This window comes from Pithys albifrons, chromosome 3 (assembly GCF_047495875.1).
Source record: "Pithys albifrons albifrons isolate INPA30051 chromosome 3, PitAlb_v1, whole genome shotgun sequence".
Classification (NCBI taxonomy): domain Eukaryota; kingdom Metazoa; phylum Chordata; class Aves; order Passeriformes; family Thamnophilidae; genus Pithys; species Pithys albifrons.
Genome location: NC_092460.1, coordinates 72175700 through 72191897, shown reverse-complemented (window position 1 = coordinate 72191897; position 16198 = coordinate 72175700). Strand labels below are relative to the sequence as shown.

Below are 16198 nucleotides of genomic sequence, written 5' to 3'. Positions count from 1 at the left end.
TGATACTGCCATAAACAAAGTTAATCTGCTCTGAAAATTCAGTCTAGTAATAAAATATAATCAAGAAGTCCTAAGAACTGTTTGCACTAATCTTAACAATTTCACCAGTTGTAAAAAAACCATAATCTGTGTCTAGCCCCTGGCACAAAAGATAACTCTTTTGGAAAAAAGAAATTATTCAACAATGAAAGTATCCATAAACCTCGCCCCCATCTAAAAATATTCCTGTAAATTAAAATGTATATCATCAGTATTAAAAAAAAGTTTTAATCAACTATGCACCTAATTTCCAGTGGTCTTCAAACACGCTAACTTGAATATGATTGCATGGTTTTCCACCGGAAAATCTGGTGACATTTAGTGAATTTCAACATGCAGAAGCCAGTATTAAACATTCCGCCACAAAGAAACAGATTTCTCTGAATTAAAAAGAGCAGTGTTTTACACTGTCTTACAGCTCTAATCAGTAAAAAAACAGTCAAAAATTTTAAGAACTATTGCACACTAAGAACCATGCTGAGGCATCAATTTAATCTAACATCAAGCTTCAAAATGGAAGACTGAAATAAATAAATAATGCATTCTCAGTGCCATCAAAACACAGTAGAATGTTCTGTCTAACACTGATGAAAACCGTTTTGTCCTATAAGCAATACCAACAAATGCTTTGACAAGGCACTAACTTGATCACTTGGACTCCAGATTCTTAAAAACAAAACAAAATTCACCCGAATGGCCTTTTGTTGTCTCTTTGGCACCCTAATGATTCTCTCCACAGAAACGAAGGTCTAATTAATAGCTCAAATCAAATATCAGAACTGGAGACAAAAACTGCCTGGCCTGAAACCTCAGCCTGTATTTATCTCATGCTATATGCAAAACCTCAACTTTGGAAACATGAAAATGCAACCCATTTCAACCTTATGGGAAAAAGAAACCCATAAACCTACTCATGTACACATTGTTTAAGTAGAGAAACAAATCTCAACCTACCAACTACAGTTCTTCCATAGCAGGTCACTGTTGAGGAGAAATTGGAAATAAAACCCCCCACATTTTGTTGGTAAAATATATAAAATATGAATTATTCAAGTAGGGAAACTAGAATGCAATGAAAATACTTGTTTCTCAGGAACTCCATACTCTTTGGTTTGGCATGGGGGTTTTTTTGGTTTGTTTTGTTGGTTTTTAAGTTTCAATGCTTTTATCCAGCTGAGTTTCCTATGCAATAGACGGAGTTTTACACTGACTTTGCCTATCAAACTGACTGGATGTTAGAGGGCCTTTTTTAAAGACTTAGCACTAATTTCATTTTGCTGAATATTACCAATCTGTATACATGTCTCTGTGATGTAAACACAATGCCATTGTTATAACTGGAAGCCACACTATTTGTGACAGATGCAATTCCCTCTCAGCATATTGGCCTCACTGATTTCCTATGTTTAAAAAAAATCAACTAGTATTAAAAATGCAAGCTATAAGAAATCTTTTCAACACTCACTCTGGTTTTCAGAAGTCTAAAAAATCAACTCCAGAAATAAAGAGTAATCTTTTTTCTCAAGTAATTGGATCCAACCTTGCAGTTACAATTTCAAATGTGTAATATTTGCTGCAAGCTACATTCATCGTTGCTTTGACCAAATATCTGCTGTGTAATTACAGCTTTTGATAGGACTGCACCTTTGATTGCCATCTAAACTTCTCTTGCTGGCGGGATTAACCCCTAGGTAAGATAACCGTAAGAAAAGATTCTTGAGCAACATTCCGTGCTGTTAGCATGGATGGCTACAAGTGCACTGCTGCTCGTTTATAAAAAGCCTCCATTCCCCGAGCACACACGTTTAGGCCACAATACTGAAAAACATAAGCAGGGCACAGAAGCCAAGTAATCCCCCAACCCACTGCAAGCTTTCCGACTGGTGTACAGAGAAAAGGTTCTCCTGGGAAGTCACGGTTACACAGGGAAGCAATTCCATACCACGTAATTCAGCTAACAATTCCTCTCCGAACTCTGAAGGGTTATAATCCACCCCCTACAACTCCCGGAAACCTGCGCGGTGATGCTCTGTGATGAAATGTGAAGAATCATTATTATTAATGATAGCAATATTAAAAGGGGTTATGTTTGAGGCAAAGTTAAACTCCTAGAAAAAATTAATTTAAAAGGAAAAAAATATTAAAGGGCGGGTGTCTTCACAGGCACATCCCCAGGGGATGGTAGCTCTTTCTGCGAGGGGCACAGTCTCTCCAGGGTTAGGCTGCACAGGCAATTATGCTCTTCCTGGTATTTATTATTTCTGTTTCCACAAACGCCGGGGCACCGCTGGGTCAGGTTTGCCGAAGAGCCCCGGGACGAGGTGGTGGGTATTCCCCGTCCGCGCCCCGCTCTCCCCCCGGTAAACGTGACCTGACTGCTGTCCCGGCCGCCCCCCCGCACAACGCGGGGCTGCACCGTGGGCCCCATGCCCGGCACGGTCCCCGCCGCCCCCGCTCCCGCCCCCGCCGGCGACCCACCGAGTGGAGGTGCCTTTCCTCACGTCGCACATCAAGCACTTGAAGGCCTCGGCGCTGTTGCGGAAGGTGCAGACGCTGCAGTCCCAGTACCCCTCGTCCGAGGAGGGTTTCGGCTGCCGCTTCGGCCTGCGGAGACACACGCGCGGCAGGGGCAGCACCGGCCGCGCCGCCCCCGCCGCCATCGCCGCCGGCCCCGCGCCCCGGAGGGCCCGGGGGAACGAGAAGGCGCCGCCGCTGCCCCTACCTGGTCGGGCTCTTCTTGTCTCCCATGCCGGCTCCAGACGCGTCCCCGGCCCGGCCCCGGCGCGGCCCTTTGTGCGTTTGTCAATAAGGAGGAGCGCGGGGGGTCTCCGGGCTCCAGCGGGGACCCGCGGAGGAGGAGCCGCCGCCGCAACCTCCAGCTGTCGGGGAAACTCCCGCTGCCGCCGCCTCCCCGCTCACGTGTCCCCGCACCGCCAACCAGCGGCGCCCGCAGGCCGCGGCACCCCGCGGGCCGCGCTCGGCAGCAGCTCCGCTCCGCCGGCTGCTCGGGCGCTGCGAGCGGCGGGGCCGGGGCCGGGGCCACGCGGGGGCTGCTGGGGACGGCGGGCGGAGCGGCGCGGGGGCGGTGCCGGGGGCGGCCCCGGCGGGAGACGGCGCTGGGCAGAGAGGGCAGCGCTGGGCAGAGAGGGCAGCGCTGGGCAGAGAGGGCAGCGCTGGGCAGGGAGGGCAGCGCTGGGCAGGGAGGGCAGCGCTGGGTAGGGAGGGCAGAGCTGGGCAGGGAGGGTAGAGCTAGGCAGGGAGGGCAAAGCTGGGTAGGGCGGGCCAAGCTGGGTAGGAAGGTCAGAATGGGGTAGAGCTGGGCAGAGAGGGCACAGCGGGGCAGGGAGGGCAGCGCTGGGCAGAGCGGGAGCGCGGGGCGCTCCAGGCGGCCTTCGCGGCCCTTCCCTGGGAGCAGCCGCTCTGCTTTCGCCCAGGGCTGCTCGCCGTAGCACCTAGACTGCCCTGTGCTCCTTCCTACAGAGAATGCTCCAGGCTGTGCTCTACAGTAGGAGATAAAGGGGGATAAACTGAACATGAAGTTCTGCTTACAAGTCTTGGTCTAAAGCACCCCGTTGGCCTGAGGCCAGAGGGGAACACCGTGGGTACCGTACAGAATCCGGAGAGATTTCTGTAACCAGGCGTTACCTGGTACCCGTGTGCGGCGCGGTTCTCTCGCGCTGGAAACCTTGCAAGTAGAACATGGTTCACATGCATCATTGCAACATCAGACAGGACACAGGTGTTTATTCCCTCTATTATCTTAATACTCCGGAGCCTAGTCACAGACTAGGATGCTATTTGGCAGGATGCTGTGCAAACCGAACAAAGAGCACATGTCCTAAGTATGTAGCAAAGTCAGCAGACACAAGTAGACGGCAGAGGGCAAGCAGACAATGAGATGATACTTGTCAACTTTTCACTGGCCAAAGCTATTGTCTTTGTCAAGAAATTATGGGATTTCAAGAACGAACTATGCCCAACAGGAGCTTTACCCAAGTGTGTGAAGACAGACATTTTTGAAAATTAAGCAAATGGACACTGGAGAAAGTTTCTGATTCTGAAGGCAAAGTTGTCAAAAGAAATTTCAGCTAGAAATACTGAGATATGACAAAGACAGGGAAAACATAGGTAAAGTGCTTGACATCTTGGGAAAGCAATTAAAGACCAGTTCATTAGGACATTACGTTTATATAAATAAAGTACTAACACTCGTACAAGATTCATAGCTTTTTGTGTTTCTCTAGCAATCCTGTGCATCAGCAATTGGAAACGTGTGTAGGATTTCCTACCTGTGGTCGGAAATCTATCTAAATTCCCTTCTGCATATGCATCCAGCTTCCAGTATTGCAATTTTCCTCACCTTGTGGGTTTGGGACAGGGGGGTTTCCCTGTATTTGCCTTACCTTTTCCTTTCTTCCTCTATTGCATTTCTTTCTCCTCTCTTTATGCTTCTCATAGAGTGTTTTGTAAATTATGAATAAAATGTATGGATTGCACATCTGAGGATGGATGATGCCATGCACAGGCAGCTGGCCTGGGTTTGTTTGCCTTCAGTTAGACATAAACATGAACTAGGTACCCAGCCCAGCCCCCAGCAGGGAGAAACATGTGCATGCTGAAGATGATTGATCTGATGCTAAGACAGGCATGTAATTTTCTCACCTATGGGGACCATTTCTTTCCGTTGACTGTAAAGAACCCTTTGCACCAGTACTCCAGAGCTGGACATCTACCCTTTAAAATTACAGTATTATACAAGGTGTCTCACCTGTGCTTGAACCTCACACTACATAGAAATCTCTTGATGGAAAGCAGTGAAGAAACCTGTTTCGCTGTGCCCTTTTCCACAGTGCAGTCTTTCTACTGTATAAATAAACATATTATTTCCCCACTTTTGGAAAGCAATTATTTTGAAACAACCACTTTCCCTTGACCTCTCTTCTGTCACAGTCTACTTTTTCCATACTGATTGTGAGAAATGGAACTTCCACTGACGGTTACAAAATGCTGGAATATGCTGTAATCCCTCAGCACCCATTCTTGGAGAGAACCATTTCTCATCAGTAGAAGAAATTTCAACTGCCAGCCACAAATGTTATCCCTAACAGACAAGTAATCTTTCTGGTTGTTGTGTTCCCAACTTCCCATTTCGAGGCCATCACCCAAACCATTGTGCTCAAGAACCATAATGTTTTCCCAGCAGCATTGAGCCTGTTTCCCACCAAGCTCTCAACTAATCCTTATTTTGGAAGCTGAAATGTGATTCAGATGATACATTCAGAAGCTCAGGTGGATGGGTCATGGTGTGAGTCACAGTGCCCATGGGTCTGTGCAAGGGTTTTAAAATAACACTGAAGAGGAAAGAAAGGCTGTTCTGTCATCAAATTGGAGTAAAAGAGAACTGAAAGCATCAAGCCACCCCATGTCATCTTTGCAAATGAAACGGTGATGGAAGGCATTATTTAGCAGCAATGCAGGAAAGCATATGGAAGAAGTGTGCACAACAGTCAAATGATGAAGAGATTTAGGAAGACTTTGATACAAAGTGACAAAGTACAGAATTCCGTAGCCAGGTATTGGTACCTATGTGGACCTAGGAAACTCATCTCTCTTTGCTACTTATTTATATGGCACGACCTAGAAGCTTTGAATGACAAAATTGATGGTATCAGTATTGGCACTCTTTAAAAAAATGTTTTGGGGAAAGAAAGGGGGTGAATGAACTACCATTTTGAATTCTCCAAGTTTTAAGTTTCATTTCATAAAGAGGTACAATGTTCCAGAATAGTTATTTACACAGTTTTAATTCCGCTGAGATAAAGTAAACCCATTTTTAAGACAGAAGGGATGGGCAATATAATTGTATCTTTGTACATCAGGTATTCACTCTCTAGCTAGTTTTTGGTCTCTTATTAGCTTAAAATTGACTTCTTCTGTAGCATTGTACAAGAAAAATGCTCATGGTATGATTATGATATTGAAGATATTATGCTGATAGCCTTGTGGAAGTTATATATTTCAATATATGGTATAAATGTCCTAGCATTAGTGACTTCTCAGTTAAAAGTTTATTCATAATAAAGAGGATGTGAAAGGGGATGGTAGCAATTTTTAAATATCTTTTGTATGAAAATTCTTGCTGCAGAAAAAATTATAATTGTTCCTGAAAAGGGGTGTTCACATACAAGGCTACTTAAGAATAGTCTAATGCTGTGCAAATCCATAGGAAGACTTGCCATTTAATCAATACTTGAACCATTGTTGTGCACATCAAACCTAAGCTGGTTGCTGCATTATCAGCATCTTGAGCAATGAAGTAATCACTTTGTCACAGATGAATTTAAATAACTCTCCATAAAGATGATTGTCATTACATTGTAGATAAACCACCTTTTAATCCCTATTCACGAAAAGGAAAACTACATAATATTGCACTAGAAGAAATGCATGTTATTCCACCATGCTGTCTCTGTTTTTCTTGGATTGCACTGATATAATAACATTAACACAATTAAATTAATTCATAGGATTTTGACTGATAAGGTTTTTTGACACTGCACAGCACTGCACTGCCCTGCCCTGCAAAAAAAAAAAAAAAAAAAAAAGTGAAAGCTGCTTGCAGACCCTATAATAGAGGCAGTAAGATTGGTGACAATGAGAACTGTCCCTCCAGCCTGTGTTTGCTCAGCCTCGGGGGCAGCCAAAGCTATTAAAAAAATATCAGTACCTCCTGACAATCCATGCTTCTCTTACTAGTGTGTGGCAGTTGGAGAGTGAAAATCTGCTTCAGAAAGTGCCAGCCAGAGAGGGACCACGTCTAGAGGTTTGTATTACTTTTTATTATCAGAGGACCTAAAAACTGTTTTAAAAGGGTTTGTACTTCCTTGCATATACCAAGCCTGACCTAAACACACTATATAATTTTTAAAGAACTATGGCACTTAGGAGAGTTGGTTCATCCCCACATCCTTCAGGTTTCACTCAGCTAGAATGGCCCTGACATCAGCAGGGATGTACTGTCATGAATCTCGAGTAACAAGGTGGTGAGTAAGTCCAGGAGTCTTTGTAGGGCCATAATTTTACTGTGTGTTTGTGCAAATTTGGCTCCAAACACATAAGACAGAGGTTCATACAAAGAATTATTCTTGCAAGTTATAGCACAGCAGCAGTAATTGTGTATGTAAGATCAAGAAAAAATTGACCATAGTGGGTTGTTTTTTATATTTGTCCCCTAATAACTAAAGTTCTCAAACCACTTACTTCCAGATACTTGGTAATTATCAAATAATTATTTCAGTTATTTCTCATTTATCATTCACTCTCCTGGTTTGGGCCCAGCCTTTATCGTTTCAGATTTTGTAGTGAGTTTAAAATTTCTTCAGCTCTATAGTTTCTTTAAGTCCTCTGCTTCATCAAAGAAAACTCCTAAAGTTTTCTTACTTTTTCCATTCAGACTCTCTCTGAGCTAATCCGAGGTGTGAAGGATCATTGATAGGAATAAAAGAACATTCTCAATAGTCATTAAATATTTCTGGTGCTTTTGCTGAGATTTTGAGGCATGGTGGCATACTTGACAATCTTTTAGACTGGAGAGGATAACTAATTTCAGATCAATCAGATTGTTAATAAATAATACTGATACTTATTTCTATTACACCTGTCACAGGAGAAGTGTACTAAAAACTGCCTGTGAATGCTAAATTGAAGGTATGCCAGATGATTGCTTCAGACACTGGAAAAGTGCTCACACCCTGTGTCTGGACTGGAGGATTCCAACCTAACAAATGGTGAAAGATTGGCTCCTCCAGCACAAATGGTTCAAAGTGATAAAGCCGAAGTTTTGCTTTGAACCACCTGTAAAAGGGGGAGAGGGAGACATGGCTCACTAGTATCTGTGAATTTGGATCTCCAGCTTCAAAAGAACTGGAGTGAAGCTACCCTTGTCAACTATGTAAATTTGGATCTAAATCTTCCCATGTCTGCTCTCATCACGGTGAATTGAGGTAGTGTCCAGCACATCCTCTGCCAAGAAGGAACTTATTTGGGCAAAGCCAGAGTCCCCTGAGGAGAAGTAGGTATGCATTGATGAGAATCCCTTAAACAGAAACAATCTCTGTCTTCAGCTGCCAGTTCTTGCTGATGTCAGCATAAGATCTGGCTGGTTACAGAGGTGAACACATACATACCTCCTTTAGCGAGTCAAGCTCCCTTGTGACTATAGGAGAGCAAAAAAAAATCCCACTTTCAATGCTATCTGTTCATGTCTGCTTCTTGATTTCATCATGTGCCTTTATGCCTCCTAATTTTCTCCCTCAGTCTTTCTCTGCTCTGTCATCTTCCTGATTGTTTTTTTTACTTCACTTCTCTATGTGTTCCTTCATTCTCCTTCCTGTTTTCTTTTCCTCCTTGTCTTTATGTCTGAGATTTGTCTTTCTGTCTGGCCTTTTGTACTGTTAATTCTTCCTGCTCCATCCTCCAACTTCCTTTTCTGCCACATCTCACTCCTCTCTTGCTAACTTTTCACTTTCACTGGTGCTTTTAGTTGTTTTCAAGTGCTGAAATCTGACAAGAGGTTGAGTTTCCTATTTTTGTGTCACACACATGGCAGGCTTCCAGTGGAATTAGTGCCAAAGGAAGAACAGCAGCCCAGAGGAGATTTCACACTTTACAGCAGTATTTAAAGCATTCTGAATTTGATTAGGGAATATGGCTGAAAGTCACATAACTTCCTGGTCCCATGTAGCATTTTTTAAAGACTGTCAGAGCAAAATATGAAATACTGAAATTAAAGCCCCTAAGCAAAGTCCAGGCTTAGTTCAGTGCTCCAACATTGTGTCAAGTCAGCACGCAAACACCTACTGCAATGGCTAGATTTCATAAGCTGCCTTTGGATCAAAAGTGATGTTCAGTTTTTCTCACTGTAAATCCCTTTTATGAATTCCTTCAGATTTGCTCTGAGATCAGAATTTGACTTACAGGCATTATCTTTGACTAATGATGGGGAAAGAGTGAATGTGTCTGCATTGTGGGATCAGTAGGAAAAAAGAATATTGCAGATGTTCTGATTTTTTCAGATGTAACAAAAGTAGTGAATGAACAAACCAACCTTCTATCAGAAAAAAAACCTCACAAAGACGATAAGTCCTTGAGAAGAATGTCTTTTCTGACTGTAGTGAAAAGCATATTTCACTGCTTATAGTTATAAATACACACATAGAGACACGGATATTTAAATATTCCAAACAATTTCAATTTTTTCTTGAACTCACTACATTTTCATTATGAAATATTCTGAGGTAAGAGATTTCCATGAGAAACCTCATGAGTCCCTTTTCCCCCCAATTTCTACATTATTCTATGTAAGAAGAGAATGATGGATTTAATAAAGGTGCAGCATACAGGAGCGTTAGTAAGAGATCTCACTTTTCTTTTTTGACTTGGAATTTTTGGCTTTGTCTCAATTTGGCAAAACATTATACCCTCCATGACATAATCCATGTCAGAATCCTCTGCCTCCAGTGCTACATTTTCCATTTTTCCTTTGTTTTTGTTTTTTTCCCCTGGTCCTTTTCATTAAATTGAATAAAAATATAGAATCCAAACAACAACAACAACAAAAAAAGGAAGAAAAAAAGCAGAGGGATCAGATCCAGCTACTGGAACACATTTCTGTGTGGGCTCAGAATTAGGGCTGGGTGAGGAAACCTCTCCCCTGAGGAAAAGACAATTTCCTCCCACTGTGTTAAGGTTATTGCCACGGCAGCATCCCTAAAAACCATGCACTGCATCTTACCATGTTTTTGTCCCTCTCTCCATCCTTTTGCTTGGACTTACATTGCTGCCAAGTGCAGGGCTAGACTGTGTAGACTCAATATTGGATAAAAGTGTTTTACAGAGCTTTTTCAAAATAAATTTGAAATATTATTTCAAAATTAATATATAAATGAGAGAGAGCAAAAATAATGAAGTTCTTTAATTAACATGGACTGTACCCTCAGGCTTTTCATGTAGGTTCAGAGCACTGTCTGTGAGCCCATGCACTGACAGGGGGTCTAAGACTGGGAGGAGCAGAAATCTTATAGAGAAACCTGGCAGTTGACATGGATCATTGTTGATTCTTCCTGTTAGGTAATTGCTCATGTCAAAGATTCTCCATATTGTTCAGGATTCAAGAAAAACTGTTCAAATAAAAGACTATCAAATCTTGCAGTGCTGCTATTTTCAATGCTATTTAAATGTTAAAAAAAGTGCTGTGACAAAAAATAGTGTAATTATCAAGTTGATCATCACAGATCCCCACTGGAAGTTGAACATTGAAGTCAGATGACTTCTTTACAGAGTAGCTGCTCTACAGGGTTTGACTGGGGCTGTCTAGCCTGCAAATGACCATGAGGCTGCATGGCTAATGCTGCAAAGGCACACCACCAATGCAAAAGCTCTGCGACCAAGCTAAACTGCTGCTTTTTGGCTGCTAAAAAAAGGGAGCTTGAAAAATGACAACTTTTGCACAGCCAGGATGGCCAGCCATGTCCTGGGGGTCATGGAAAAGTATCATCAGCTGGTTGAGGGAGGTGTTTGTCCTGCTCTGCTCTGCACTGGAGTGGCCTCGCCTTGAGCACTGTGTGCAGTTTTGGACACCACAATTTATAAGAAGATATTAAGCTGTTAGAAAGAGTCCAAAGGAAGGTCACTAAGATGGTGAAGGGCCTTGAGGGGAAGCCATATGAGGAGTAGCTGAGGTCACCTGGTCTGTTTAGCCTGGAGAAGAGGAGATTGAGAGGAAGCTGAGGGCCAAAAACTGATCTCTTCTGTCTTGTGATCAGTGACAGGACCCAAAGGAATGGCCTGAAGCTGAGTCAGGGTAAGTTTTGGTTAGATACTAGGAAAAAGTTTTTAATCCAATGGGTGGTTGCACTCTGGAACAGGCCCCCCAGGAAAGTAATCCCAGCACCAAGCCTGCCCGAGTTCAAGAAGTGTTTGGACAACAGTCTGAGTCATAGGGTGTGATTCTTGCACTGTCCTATGTAGGGCCAGGAGTTGGACTTGATGATACTTGTGGGTCCTTTCCAACTCTATATATTTTAAGGTTCGATGATTAATTCTGCATCATCTGTAGCTGTTATGCACATTTGAGTAACCCTTAGAATGCTCTCTTACAGCCCTCCAAAGAATCTTCAAAGAAACCTTGGGATCAAGGCAGTGTAAACACAAGTTTTAAGTCAACTTTGAGTGGCAGATTCTGATTTGTGCTTTCAAACATACTAACCAAATCTCTGTTTCAGTTTGTTCATTACCACTTGTAAAATACATGAGGATATGCAGCGCCTTAATGTACCTCTCCCAGAACAGTCTTTATACATAGTCTATTAAATTAGATAGTTTGGAAAAGAATTGTGCTTTCCTGAAGATGGGTTTACAAAAAGACTATCCAGAAGCTTCTATTTTTAATTAATTAAAAATTCTGTAATATTCTAGACAATTTTAATGCCCAATTTTTTTCTCAGTAAGTCCATTTAACTACTACCATTTTCATATAAACAATGATAAATATTGCTAAGAATGAACTGTTGAACATCTTTTTTATGATATCAGTAGAATATACAGTAAAGAAAATTTCTCTTATCCTTGAGGAAGGATTTAAGTAGATAAAATAACTAATAACATGAGTTACTAGCTTATATATTAACATCAGGGTATTTGTTAGCTGCACATGTGAGAAAACTTCAAACAAATTCAGTCTTTCTAGCTGTAGTTCAGTTCTTTGAAAAAGAAAAAGGCCTATGATTGGATTTGTTGGAAAAAAGCTATTTCACAGTTAAGAAGAGAGATGTATCTGAAGCTCTTTAGTCATATCTCTCATTAGTATGCAGTAAAATACACTAGATACCGTGCTTGGGTTAACCACCATAGCTTCACGCAAGCTGTCTGAACTGTGCATTTAGCTCCAGATAAGACTCTGTCCCTGTGTAACTAGAAGATAACAAACTGTATAGCAGACACAGGAAATAAAGAGCTCAACAAGAAAGTGTCAGAAAAAGATGGATTGACTTTATCTTCATTTGGTAACCTCAAGAGGTCAAATACAAGAGAAGTCATGGAGCTTCAAAGTCTAAAAGGTGCATGTATTCTAAGAGCTGTGCTCTGTCTTCTTAGCAGTCTGCCTGGGACACCAGCCAGAACAGCAATGCAACAGCACCTGACAGATTAAAGCATGAATCATAATCTCTTTAGTTTGCCAAACTGAGCTTTATTCAAGTTGTACCTTTAGAACAGATTACAGTTTATAATTTGATGGCATGTCCTGAAGCTAACTATCCTTAATTTCAGAGTGGTGTAGGCAGGTTGTGTATTGGCACTGGAGTACAAACGTGGAGTTTTGTGAAGAGAATTGAATGAAGGGAGTTCAAAATACTAATGGTTTCTGTTGCATAAATTTAAATGAAATACCAGCTAGACATTTGCCAGGAGAAGATGTCATTCTGACAGAGCAGAACACTCAAGTATATCGAGCAAGCTCTTTGGATTACTCTAAAAGAATAAAGGGCACTATAACACTCAAGGCAAAAAAATGTGGAATGCTTCAAAAACAAGCATTCAAAATAGCATTGATAATAAATTATTTAAATGGAATTTGGAATATGGAATTCTTGATGTTTGAAAGCTTTTTCTTGGATATGAGGCAGTAGGCAGGCAGACCAGACATGGAAGAAAGTCCACTATTGGGCAGAAGAGTATTATTTTCATTAGTCCTAGCATTATTGATAGGCTACTCTTCTAAAACAAACCAACTTAAACTATAATCTTTGAAGCTACACAGTATCATCCTTACAATTTTCATTTTAGACACCATAGCAGTCAAAGGGTGATGTAACTTCAAAGAATGATATGACATAGTTTTAAGTTCAATTTAGTATGGTGGTAATGGACCAAGCACTGGGATTTTTCAGTTGGCTTGACTGGGTCAAGGAATGCATGTACAGAAGTCTTCAATCACCAGACTGCCTTGCTATGCATGACTGAATATAGGCTTAGTAAACTAAACACTTTGTAATTGTCAACAAATCACCTGTTTTATTAAGACTAATAAAAAAGATTAATGCAATCCAATAGGCTTTGTCTCTGTACCTAGATCTGTATCTCTTAACAAGTTTTGTAATCCATAGATCAAAAGATAATATAGAAAAAAATCAGACAATTCAGTTTATAATTCAAAGCATTCCCACATTTGAGATATCAACTCACAAAAATAAAATATCTGTCAGTCTTCAGTGCAAGAATAAGTATTTACTTCTAGTCTCTTCCATAGAGACTATTAAGGACCTGACATTGAGTTCATCAGTTGCAGAAAGGACCAAATACATTTGCAGATGGATCTGGACAGGCTGCATTGATGGGCTGAGGACAATTGTAAGAGGTTCAACAAGGCGAAGCGCTGTGTCCTGCAGTTGGGTCACACCAACCCCACGCAGACCTACAGGCTGAAGTGTACAAGTATATACGCTTTTCCCAGAAGATTTTAATATGAGGAGATAGTTATTTACTTAGGAAAGGCTTTCCTGTGAAAAGAGAGATATCTTTCTCAAGACTGTTGCTGTTCTCTCACCCTGCATTCCAGAGAAGTTCTGTCTCTGATGTGTGAGGAGAGAGAGCTGGGGTGTGTGTGTGTGTGGGTGTGTGTGTGTGTGTATGTGTGTGTGTGTCAGTGACGATAAAGCCTGAAGAAGGAACAGGAGGCGTCTCTTTCTCAGGCCCAATGCTTTTGCAGCTGCTATAGGTTTTCTTCATAAATTTTAGCATTCTCACCTTCAAAATAAATTTCCTTGGATTCTTTCCACTGCCTTTCTGGTTTTGGGTGTACCTGCATGTATTTTACTTCACATGGGGGAAGAGTGGCTGAAAAAGGACCTGAGGCTGCTGTTTGACAGCTGCTGAACATGAGCCAGCAGTGTGCCCAGGTGGCCAAGAAGGCCAATGGTATCCTGGCTTGTATCCTGAATAGCGTGGCCAGCGGGACTAGAAAGTGATTGTCCCCCTGTACTTGGCACTGGGGAGGCTGCACCTCAAATCCTGTGTTCAGTTCTGGACCACTCACTACAAGGACATTGAGGTTCTGGAGCATGTCCAGAGAAGGGCAACAAAGCTGATGAAGGATCTGCAGACCAAGTCTTAGAGGAACGGCTGAGAGAGGTGGGGTTATTTAGCCTGGAGAAAAGGAGGCTCAGGGGAGACCTTATCACTCTCTACATCTACCTCAAAGGAGCTTGTAGAAGTGGCGCCCAGCCTCTTCTCCCAGATAACAGGCAATAGGACAAGAGTAAATGGCCTCAAGTTGCAACAGGGGAGGTTTAGATTAGATGTTAGGAAAAATTTCTTCATGAAAATGGTTGCCAAGCATTGCAACATGCTGCCCAGGGAAGTGGTAGATTCACTGTCCCTGGAAGAGTTAAAAAAAAACCCACATGGAAGTGGCTCTTGAGGACATGGTTTAGTGGTGAACTTGTTATGGTGCTAGGGTGACACTTAGACCTGATGATCTTAGAAGTCCTTTCCAACCTTAATGATTCTATGATTCTAGGGTTCTAACAGAGATGTGGGATAAAAGACTGCCAAATGGTGAATTTCTGAAGTCATTGGTTTAGGTTTTTATGTTTTGTATTTTAAGTTAAAAATCATTTAAAATTCCTTATCTGTAAATTGTCACAAGAAGTGCTGTATCTAAAGTAGAGGTGATGCATCCTATGACACATTCTTGGTGATGCGTCCTACAATCCATACAAAAGGATGCTGAACTTTGATGTGTACAAAGCAAAGAAGTTTTGAGTATTGAATCATTCTCTCAGATCTCTATGTGAAAACACATACCAGAAACACACCAGTACTTTATGTTCCTTACAGTACATTTAAGGTCTGGAACTGGGAGCAAAAAAAAATTCACCTCTGGTAATGATTTTACAGATTATATAAACTTTCTCTGATGTTCAGAACTTGTGAAAAAGGGTTTTCACAGTAGGCATAGTCAGGATGATCTCTAACAGCATGCTGCCACTTCACTGTGAAGTCCTCAGTAAAGAGCTTGGAAGTATTATTTCTGGTCTGTTGAATCATAGTGTCTTAGATGTGTTGATGAAAGGTGTTGCTATACAAAACCTAGGATTCAGAAGCTACCTTAAAATGTCTGTTTCCTGTAGTATCAGAGATGGGAAGTATTGCAAAGCTGATATAACCAATATAAAGATAACAGTAGGAACATCAGTGATCATATGAGCATGTCACAGCTGTACCTGTACAGTGGGAAAGTCAGAGAATTAAAAGCAAGAGACAGTAAGTTTCACAAGATTGCCTGGGTGAAACTTTCCTTTTTTTGTGTGCTGTTATGTTTCATTTTTAATTGGCAAGGAAGATGTTTCAGAGAGCCATAAAGCCTGCAGCTCCAGGGACACTGGGTCTGGAAAAGGCATGCTAAGGAGAATGTGACATTACACTACTATTCCTTCCACATCATTCTCACCTGGGCCACCCATGGAATTTGGACCCTTCATCCTAAGCTCCAAGGTGGCAATTAGGTTTAGGGTTGGAGTTCAGAGAATCAATAAGCATACAGCTCTATAGACACTAGGGCTTAAAAAGGGATACCACAGTGAGCAGAACATTCCACCTACACTGCTCCTCCCACATTTTTCTTATCTGGGCCACCCATAGTACCTGGTACATTAGCCTCAATCCTAGGGTGCCACTAGGGTCAAGGGGTAGGGTTTGGGTTCACAGCACCCCAGTGTGTAGAGCTCCATAGACACTGGGGCTGGAAAAGGCATAGGAAGGGGAGCACGGCAATGTACCAACACTGGTCTCTCCACATCTTTCTTACCTGGGCCGTCCATGGTGCTGGGGACCTCAGTCTCAATGCCAAGTCTCCATTAGATTTACAGTTACGGTTAGGGTTCAGAGAACCACAAACCTCCAGGCACAGTGGGAATGGAAATGGCAGGCCAAGGAGAACACTACACTGTACAAACATTGCTCATTTCATGTCTTCATAATCTTGGCCACCTGTAGTGCTGGGGATCTCCTATGGCATTGAGGGATTACATGAGTTTTCCATAATTCAAAGTATTTTATGTACAAAGTGTATCAGTTTAGTTCTTGATTTTCTTGGAAAAAC

At 42.1% G+C, this 16198-nt stretch overlaps 1 protein-coding gene across 1 annotated transcript in view; it reads right to left on the bottom strand.

Moving 5' to 3' along the window:
- The window catches only part of YAF2 (YY1 associated factor 2), a 34462-nt gene extending 31405 nt beyond the window's left edge, over positions 1-3057 (bottom strand). The window contains exons 1-2 of the mRNA XM_071552372.1: positions 2762-3057; positions 2518-2643 (exon numbers count right to left, since the gene is read on the bottom strand). Coding sequence (XP_071408473.1) covers positions 2518-2643; positions 2762-2787 — 152 coding nt within the window. The 5' untranslated portion in view covers positions 2788-3057. The remainder of the gene's footprint in view (positions 1-2517; positions 2644-2761) is intronic.
- Between the last annotated feature and the right edge of the window lie 13141 nt (positions 3058-16198).